Genomic DNA, 10,757 nt, shown 5'->3' with positions numbered 1-10,757 from the left:
ACTTTATAGATTATGTGATTACTGCAGGAGAATGGTATCAGTTTGAAATGAAATAATTAAATATGTGTTTAATTCTACAGACACTCTCATCACGATTATACAGTGTATAACACAATGTTGACCTGAAGTTTTTGTCATCGGTTTGGCAGCATTATGTGTGTAGGTGTTCTAACTGTTACGTATTAATCAGGGACATAGGATAGCTTGGTGGTTGAGGCGTTCGCTCGTCACGATGAAATTCTGGGTTCGATGTTCCAAATGGATAGTGTTTTCAACACTAATTGTGTTACTCGTTTTAATTATTCTGAAATGTCAGGCATAATGTCTGAGTGAGTGAGTGAGTATGGTTTTACGCCGTTTTTAGCAATATTCCAGCAATATCACGGGGGGGACACCAGAAATGGGCTTCACACATTGTACTCATGTCGGGAATCGAACCCGGGTCTTCGGCGTGACGAGCTAACGCTTTAACCACTAGGCTACCCGTCCGCCCCCATAAAGTCTGGGTCTCTCACACATCGCTGTCCCCATTTTACATTGTTCGGCTTTCTAGGTGTATCAATTAATTTGCTTTTCAGAAAGTCTGAGGTAAATTAGTTGTTGTAGATACGATACCGTTATCAAATGATTATTTCAATGCAGTCCATGGTTTCTGTCACGACTTTCTGACCTGCCTTTCGCCCTAAATGTATTGACAACTTTAAATATTACAAATAAAAAGGTGTTTCACAATAATCTGTAAATGTCACTGCTTCCGATGCCTAGGGATGATGAATAATTTTGGATATCAGGTTCCGCACTGATGTGAGTGTCTAATTAGTTGTTTTAATCAGAAGTGGTTACTGTGAGTTAAAAAGCTGATCGACCAATCCAGATGGTGGCATGTTATGTAAGCAGCTTGGGTCCCCATGTCCTTACTGGTCTGTTACCAACTGGTGGGAAACACATTCATGTTCAGCATTTCGTCAAACACTCCGCCCCTTCAGCCCTTCAGAGTCGTGAGTGTAGAATTATTATCATCTAAGAATTATTACCCCTTCTCATTGTTTAATTTTATGTTTGCTGTAGGACGGCGGTATATACAGTAAACTACGGTTATAACGAACTCAAAGGGACCACGAACTTTAGTTTGTTATAACTGTAGTTCGTTATAGGCATATATACAGCATAACTATAGCAAATAGTCGGGACAAAAAAATCAGTTCGTTATGTCCGTCAGTTCGTTATAAGCGTATTCGTTATAAACGTATTTTACAGTATATATATATATATTATATATAATAGGGTCTGGACCAGACAATCCAGCGATTTACATCCTGATCATCGTTCTACACAATTGGAATACAACGACATGCATCCACCACGTCAGCGATTCAGACCACACGTTCCCGTTAGTCGCCACATTTACGAAAAAACATGTGTTGAAGACCATTTGTCACCCGGTTCTTCTCGGGCCAGACACCGCGTAGGACTACTATGCCACATGTAGAGTGAACTGTCTAATTTATCACATGAGATTACGTGACGTGCAACCAATGGTTGTATACAAAAACGACAACAGTTCGAAACATAAACCCCCGTCCAATCTTATAATGAACGAAAGGCAATATTTTGCGAATACGTCGATGTTTTGATTTTATTAAAGACATGCCTGTATTGCATCGAAAAAACTATCTCTTACTGGATAATGCGTTTCACCTTTTTCAAACAAGATGTGCATTCATCAAATCTTGTCAGGATGGACAATCAGGGACTCTACTGGCCCTGTCCATGTTGTAGGCGAGCTACATTTTGTCTTGCATCTCCTGGGTCGTTTAACACTGTCTTTGTAGTACCCATACAATTGTACGTGAGACATTTTCAAATACAGGCAGGTAAATAACACTCAACGGTTTCTCGGACGTACACTGAGATAACAGAAGTATCGCTGACACCTCGTGTATGTATAATATAGAAGTTGTTTGATAGGCATTACTTAGAAGTTGACGGATGACAAGATAGACACAATTTTTATGGATAACAACTTCTTTAATACTGTGAAAAGCGACGTACATGTATAAGGATCTATACCGAAACGTCGCTTTTCACAGTATTAAAGAAGTTGTTATCCATAAAAATTGTGCCTATCTTGTAATATAGAAGTTGTTGTCCATAATACTCCTTGTGATGAACTTACAAAGTGCACCAACTACTTTCATGAAATAAATACGTCGAACTGTCCTTTTCCGAACCAAAGTTTCAGTTCTTGCTTCAATATACCTACACGTTTTTGTAGGTGAGTGAATGTTGTTTTAAGTCCAAGTCAGCAATACTCCAGCGTTACACAGCCTCTGACAAACCGTGAAATCAAATCAGATTCGAGTATTTGGGTGTTTCGTGCAGTCCTCTAAATATTCAGAAGCGGACAAAGCAGAGATTGATTAAAGGACCATGGTGTCATCACCACTATCACTTGTACGTCTTTGAAAAAGATGTGACTGATGAAATCATAAACTGCATTGGAATAATCGATCAATTGGCAACCTTATCGTATCGACAACAATTAATTTACCTCAGACATTTTTGTAAAGCAACTCAGTTGATAACCCAGAAAACCGATCGATTTGAATGGGGACATCGTGTGCGAGAGACCCATACGTTATGCTTGTCGCAAAAGTTGTTGAAAATGATCAGGTGGTCATGGTGTGTCCATGCTATCAAACACTGGTTTACCTGGCTCTAGCATGATAATTTACAGGCTGCCCTGTAATTGTATTTGCTGACTGTGAAACAGCATTAACTTCATTCACCATAATGATAAACGACCCTCCCTTTCATGATACAGAAACACACAATCAGGTTGACTAGTAACCAACCGATCCTCTGTCATCACCACAAATTAAGCAAACGCAACCGGACACGTATGAGAACCCAAACTTGTATCGTTTATTAAACGGGACATGCTGAAACATATATTTCATTACAAATATATGTTACAGGAATATCTTACAATTATGTTTGTCTCTTTTTTTTGGAGTGTGTGTAAGCAACGAAAAGAGACGAATGGCAGTGTATACTACTAAAACAGTTAAGGACAGATTAGCTACAGATGGTCCTTAAAAAGTATATGCATGTCAGTGCAAACCAATTCGAAGTTTTTGAATATGTCCGGTGCAATAATCACTTGATATGCATCATGGTCCATAACTATGACAAATGTTAACACAGAAAGGATAATTGTCTATTTTTTTATTGCTCAAAGACTATTAAATATGAACGTTCATGGTCGTGATGAACATAGACGAACACAAATGTACATCATTGACTATGCCGTTCAGCAGTCAGTCGCCATGGTAATGGTAACGTCACACTGCAAATACTAAACACACGAATGAAGGCAGGCCAATGTGCAACAAACTAGTCATACGCAGTTTCAAATCCAGGTAAAATTGAGGTTGTTTGAAGTCAAGTTCCGGGGACAGGTCCTTTGAAGCTATATAAACACGCTACATATCGCCTTCTAAACTTCCCTTGGTTAGGGGTATGCATAATCTGATTGTAAAACTGAAGAGCACAGACATAGGCTGCCAAATATTTGTTACTGATGTGTACCAAACAAAAGCGCCACTGATAGGAATTACAAGTACATTGTGTAATTGACATTACCAACTAACAGTAATTTGTAATCATCGGGTGCATATGAATACAGATAGTAGTAGTTCAAAAATTAACCATTAAGAGTTGACGCATATAGATGTAGCTTTTCAAGAGTCGACCAAGGCTGAGATAAAGAGATTTGTATCTAACATGTTTTGTCATATTCAATTGATTGCTTTGAAGAAGTTCATATTTTAGCTTCCGAATGACAGTGGATACGTAGGACGTTTATATAACGTTCTTATATTTCTTGAAAGTGGCATACCAGACCAGGTGCCATGTCTTACGCCAGGCATTGTTTAAGAACAAGGAATGGAACGAAGGTCAAGGCCGTGAACGTGGCTTTTGATTGGCCCGAGTACATCGGGAAGCGCGGGTTGTTGTTCGGCTCCCCCATGTTGTCGATGTAGTACCACATGTCCATGCCCTGCAGAGGGAGAGAAAGACGTTCAAGCATGTTTCAGAATGTTCAAGCGTGGGAAGTCAGATAATGCTCTCTTAGGCGTTATTTCAGTTGCTTGCTATTTACATTTCACAAACCAACATCCTACAAACGTAAAGTAAACTGAATTGAATTGAGAACAGTTGTTTTTTCAATTAGTCTTTAAACTGACGTCAAACCAAAACAGAAGGGAACTGCAGGATGCGACGTTACCCTTCACATGTTCATTCTTATTATAGGTTTGTTTTAAATGCACGGGGCCGATGAGGTTCTATAATCTACTTAAAATATTTCTGAATGTTGTTTTCCTTTCATTTCGACCATCGAACATACGTTTTAGCACCAAACAATCTTGATACATATTTTAACATTTCAGGGACCAACATCCAGGAATAGTTCGATGAGGATGAGGAAGGGTTAATACACCAACAAGCATGGAACAGCGAACGGTGTGCCAGATTAATGATTCTCACACCCATCATGTCATAGACTATTTGGTAGCCACAAAGCACAGCGATGCATACTATTTTAAGAAAAGTGACATGAACTTTTCGTTAGAAGAACCTGATAAAATGGTATAAAAGTGTGATACGTACCGAAATTCCGTTCATTGTGCCACATCTGTTGGCCACCACGTACCACATCATACCACGATCGACGTTGAAGGTAACGCGGCCGTTACAGGTGACGCTGTCCCCCATGGTGGAGTCGTAACGCTGCATACAGCCGGCTTGGGTCATTCCAACGTCAAGGTTCAGGATTTGCTGACCGGTGGCCGCGAATTGTAGAACTGACAACTTCTCGTCGCAAGACTGTGACAAAAAGCAAACATACATCTGTGAGTGTGTTGGGTTTAACACCGATTTTAGGGGTATTAGCTTGATGTGGGAGGAAAGCCCAATTTGATGCATGTTCTAACTGTCAACACTTTGGTGTGAGCCTCTGGTACGTTGCTGATGACAAACCTAATTCATGAAGGGGATGAACGGAGATTCGAATCCACTACCATAGTTTCTGGCAAGCATCTCTGTACAAGGAAAGGAGACACCCATGTTCCAGCAAACATAATCAGTGATATTAGTTTGAGCTTTGTGGTATTTATATAATTGTTTCCCTAAATAATTGTATACGTTATATTCGACCATCGGTCTAAAGCTAACACATTGTACGACCTGATATGTCACGTGACCACTAAAAGGTCTGGTTTTAGAAAAAAACCCAAATGCAACAATATTTCTCATCAACTTTGTGTAAGGGAGACTTTCTCAAAGTTCAAATGGAGAGGGGTATATTTGGAATCATCATTTTGAACACTAAACTGAGAGGACAAACACATTGTATTTTAATATGTACAGCCAATAAGGTGTTGTTCGTATATAAACCATTGGCTTACATTGCATTTAATAGTGCTCCATTAAACATGATCTACCCGTAAACTCAGCTCATTGCAAATTCACCTCAGTCCGGACTAGTACAAGTAATCACACACACGCACACACACACACACACACACACACACACACACACACACACACACACACACACACACACACACACACACACACACACACACACGTCGCTATATAAATGCAACAATCTTGGACGCGACGTTAAACCCAATTTCACCTCACCTCACCTCTTCATTTTTTAGGGTCCCAAAGTCCCTTTCTGGTGTCCCCGCCGCATTACTGCTGAAATATTGCTAAAGGTGGCGTTCAACCCAACTCACTCACCCACTGATCTCCCTCACCTTAGAACCTTCGTTAGCCTGGAAGTACTGGTCTTGTTTGTAGAAGAGCAGTTTCATGGGGGAATAACTCTGGAAGAAGAGAGGATAATGTTTTACAGCCGGCACAAACACATCTCTGTTGAAGACATCTCTGTTTTATATCGATGCCTGACGTTTCGGTAAAGATGTTTTTACCTTTATCAAGAGGATTCATCCATTAGTTAAGTCATAACTAAAATGTAGACTTCAATGATACCAGTGATGTATCAAATGTAACTATTTCTATAAATTTAGAAGAAATAATAATTTTATCAGCTTCATAAATGTCCTGAAAGAGTGGTATTATATCCCCGTCCTTTAGAGTCAACGTATATCTTTCAACAAATGACACAGTTGCACATTTGATAGGAGATTTGCGAGAACACCTTTGACACAAAAATGCTGATATAAATTGATGCGTTCTTACCCGAGGAAAGGTGATGTTGAAGTTGAAGCGAACGTAGCCTGATTCGAACGTCCACGAGTCGATCAACTGCCATTCCTGGAAGGGACATAATGTTTTTATACGTTACAGATGTATTACGATAAAAGTTTTAATTTACTTCGTAGTAAAGATTGAAGGCAACTGTTGTACAGGTATAAGATATTGGAACGCTTTACGAAACAATACGAAAAAAGTTATAGCTAATATTTGAACGCCAAATGTTTTTTGTCATTTCTGTCATGTAAGGTTGAAGTCAAATATAATTGTTTGTTGCTTATCTCCTCACTCAGCAATATTCCAGCTATTTTACAGCTGTCTGTAAATAATCCGGAGCACCCAATCCGGTGATTGATATCATGAGCATCGATCCACGCACTTGGGATACAATGACATGCATCAAGCAAGCGGCTGAAGACCCATTCTAAGCCGGATCATCAAGGGTATGAAGACAAATAGAGAAATATAAGAAGATGTAAATATGTTAATAACATTACAAAACTAGAGTGGGGAAATATAAGAAAATGTAAATATGTTAATAATATTACAAAACTAGAGTGGGGAAATATTAGAAAATGTTAATGTCAGACTAGGTGACGTGTTATATTACCCCATTCATAATATGATACCTAGGGCACGGGTGGCCTAGTCGTCTTAGGCGCCGCGATTCGCTGTGCGTCCCTTTGGTTCGAATCCCGGTTCGCCCAGATTATGTTTCTAGGTTTGTCAGCACCATACCCGTGCTCGTGGGTTTCACCGAAGCGGTACACGTCAGAGACCTGCATCACTTCGGGCTTTCCTCCCACATTAAACTGACACGCCGTGATATAACTGGATAACTGTTAAAAGCGGCGTTAAACCCAACTCACTCTCAAGTATAATACCTGAAGCATTGGTTTGTATGGTCCAGACTGCATTATTTACAAACAGGCGGTATACCGTTCGCATGTTGCTGAACGCGGCTTTGTACCCATGTGGGGAATCGATCTCGGGTCTTCGGCATGACGAGTAAAGGCTTTAATCTTCCCCTACGGCCCGTATCAATGATAAAATACTATTCTACTTACATTAGATGTTTGAAGCCTCCTCTGGGCGACTTTGAAGGTAGCTGATGTGTAGGACGAGAAAACAAAGACGACGCATAGCACGGAAAGGAACGTGGCGGCCATCTTGACGGTACGACGTCGAAGAATTGTAGTGCTTTTCCGTAAATCATGCTTTATAAAGGCACCGCTCGGACAGCATATGCAGCCTTAGTAGCGACTAGTCCTACGTTCCCACAACTAGTGGGGTAAACAACTAAATTAGACTACCGCATGAGAGCATTCATGTCAAATTAGTTTCACCCAAATCGGCTCCATGACGTTAAAACGTCACATTTGTTTCAGTAGTCTCGTTATTTTCGGATTGTCATGTCAGCCTGTCGAATTAAGGAAACGGGTGTGGTCAAATTAAAGAAATAACCAAGCTTGCTGTGCTTGTTACTACTGACGGTCCTCCTGACTTTGCGAGTACGACTGTCAAGTGTTTGTATACGCGTCCCCGTCGGAACACGTCTCCCAGTAGTCCATGCTTGTCACCTGGGCTGTGAAATGGCAACGAGGTGGTCAGGCTCGTTGACGTGCCCGTTGACGTGCCCCGTTGACGTAGGTCCGTATCATTCTGTAATTGTTGTGACTGGTGTTTTCTCAATTATTTATCGGCTTTTGTGATATAGCAAGAATATTGTTGAGTGCGATTTACTCAATGATATGTATGTACATATTGTTCAGTATATACAATTTCATGAGGTTGTATTTATGTATGCAAACTCGTATTGCTGTTGTACATATGAAATCTTTCAAATTTTAAAGGAACATGCATTTGGCTTTTTAGCAGTAAGGGTGTATTATTCTTTGTGATGTTTGTTTTGTGTTGCTTGTTTGTTTGTTGTTTAACGCCGAACTCAGCAATATTCAAGCTATATGTCGGCGGTCTGTAAATAATCGAGTCTGGACCAGACAATCCAGTGACTGATATCATAAGCGTCGATCCACGCAATTGGGATCGATGACAACCAAGTCGATGCATCAACCAAGTCAGCAAGCCTGACCACCTGATCCCTTTAGACGCCTCCTACGACATGCATGTGATGTATTTTAATCCATTTCTTGTCATGTAGTACACAGACACATTTTGGTTTTATGTCACGAATCAAATTTTATCTAAAGCTGTAACATCATGTGCCGCTTGCAATTTATTTGATTCTGTAAAATTCTGGAAGTATACTCAGCAACAAAAGTTCCTGTTCGTGCTGACAACCATTCAGAAAAACAACAAAATTACGCAATTATACAACATTACGAAATGCCACGCCTGTCCGAAAATGAGCGTCTGCGGGCCATTGATTTGCTTGAAGCAGGGTCGAGTCAACGTGATGTTGCAAGACAATTTTACGTCCACAGAAACACCATTGCTATTGATTTGTAAATTGACATTTTGGCATGTTCATGTTTTATTATGAAATCACACATTTTTTGAAGTCAGTATGGCAAATTAAACCATTTGAACACTTACAGGAGTCTTTTATCTGTTGCAAACCGAAATTGTTTCAGATTTGGTAAAAAAAACATAACTATGCATTGAATCTTATTCAATGTCACAGAAACTTTTGTTGTTCAGTATATTTATTTTATTTGAATCGGACGCATTCAAATGATCTAACTTATGGATACATGAAGTGTCGCTTGGAGGCAACCGTATTCGGCAGCAAAATGCGTCAAAAATGCGCCCTCGCTGTTGGAAACATATCTGTCTTTATCGTTTTTGGTTTCAACAAAATGAGTAAACGCGTTATCGTGTGACTGAATTGTCTGGTTACAAACAATTTATGTGTCCATCGTAGAGATATATGTCTATAGGTGAAACTGGCCTAAAATTCAGCTCATCAATACAGGTATTGTAATTTGTATCAACATTAACCTGCACACAACGTGAGTATCTTGCCTTGGATGCGTCTCTCGATAAATCGTAACATTGTCAAGATCCAAATGCTGAATCACGATCTTCACGATCAAGCCATGCAGAGTTATGCCCCTTATGTCGTCACCAGCGGCATCCATGCGCCGATGTAGGGTAGGCCTTGTTTTCATACAGTGTTACTTGTCTCAAGGGCGGCATGTTTGGTTTAGTTTGTTGTTAAACGCCGCACTCATCCATATTCCAGCTATGAAAACAATCGACAGTCCAGTGATCCACATCATAAGCATCAATAAACGCAATTGGGATCGATAACATGCATCTAACAAGTCAGCGAGCCTGACCAACCGATCCCGTTAGTCGCCTAGGCATGGGTTGCTGAAGACCCAGATCTACCCCGTATCTCTACGGAACCAAAAGCGGCATGAACGACATGTGATGTACATATATATTCGCTGAACCCTGTTCAAAAGCAGCATGTACGTCATGTGATGTACATATATATTCGCTGAACCCTGTACAAAAGCAGCATGTACGTCTTGTGATGTACATATATATTCGCTGAACCCTGTACAAAAGCAGCATGTACGTCTTGTGATGTACATATATATTCGCTGAACCCTGTACAAAAGCAGCATGAACGTCTTGTGATGTACATATATATTCGCTGAACCCTGTACAAAAGCAGCATGTACGTCTTGTGATGTACATATATATTCGCTGAACCCTGTACAAAAGCAGCATGTACGTCATGTGATGTACATATATATTCGCTGAACCCTGTACAAAAGCAGCATGTACGTCATGTGATGTACATATATATTCGCTGAACCCTGTACAAAAGCAGCATGTACTTCTTGTGATGTACATATATATTCGCTGAACCCTGTACAAAAGCAGCATGTACGTCTTGTGATGTACATATATATTCGCTGAACCCTGTACAAAAGTGGCATGTAGAGTGTTCAGCGAATATATTTGTACATCACAAGATCGCAAGTTACAAAAAAATATTCTGGAGTGTTTGTTGTGATGGACAATATTGCATCTATCTCGTGACAGCCAGTGTACTCTATATTGTAACTCAAAGTGCTATCAACCAATTGTGGCACCATGCTTGCCGTAAAAGGTGACTGTGCTTGTCGTATAAGGCAACTAACAGGATCGTGTGGTCAGGCTCGCTGACTTGGTTGATGCATGTCATTGACCCCAATTGCGTGGATCGATGCTCATGATATTAATCACTGGATTGTCTGGTCCAGACTCCATTATTTACAGACCGCTGTCATATAGCTGGAATATTGCTGAGTGCGGCGTTAAACAACCAACCAACCAACCAACCTCAAACCTGATGACCTTCCAGGCTAGCCAGGGCAGTCGATCTGAGGTTTCTTCCTATGGGGACGGTGAACAACATAAAGTGTTATACCAGGGAACATGTTGCATTCGTGACCGTGGTATGGCTCCATCAGTTTTGGGTTTTAATGAACTATATTCACGATTGTGTTCCT

General features: G+C 40.3%; 1 protein-coding gene across 1 annotated transcript; it reads right to left on the bottom strand.

Moving 5' to 3' along the window:
- Window positions 1–3,919: 3,919 nt before the first annotated feature.
- On the bottom strand, window positions 3,920–7,457 carry LOC139457881 (uncharacterized). The gene is made up of 5 exons (XM_071239230.1): window positions 7,356–7,457; window positions 6,274–6,348; window positions 5,829–5,897; window positions 4,675–4,890; window positions 3,920–4,063 (listed from the first exon to the last, which is right to left on the bottom strand). Exons 1-5 carry the CDS (start codon window positions 7,455–7,457, stop codon window positions 3,920–3,922), a joined length of 606 nt encoding a protein of 201 aa, XP_071095331.1.
- Window positions 7,458–10,757: the final 3,300 nt, after the last annotated feature.

Source organism: Haliotis cracherodii, unplaced genomic scaffold, assembly GCF_022045235.1.
Source record: "Haliotis cracherodii isolate W230 unplaced genomic scaffold, xgHalCrac1.p SCAF_12, whole genome shotgun sequence".
Lineage (NCBI taxonomy): Eukaryota > Metazoa > Mollusca > Gastropoda > Lepetellida > Haliotidae > Haliotis > Haliotis cracherodii.
Note: the sequence above shows the minus strand (reverse complement) of the source record. Positions and strands in the feature narration are given on the sequence as shown.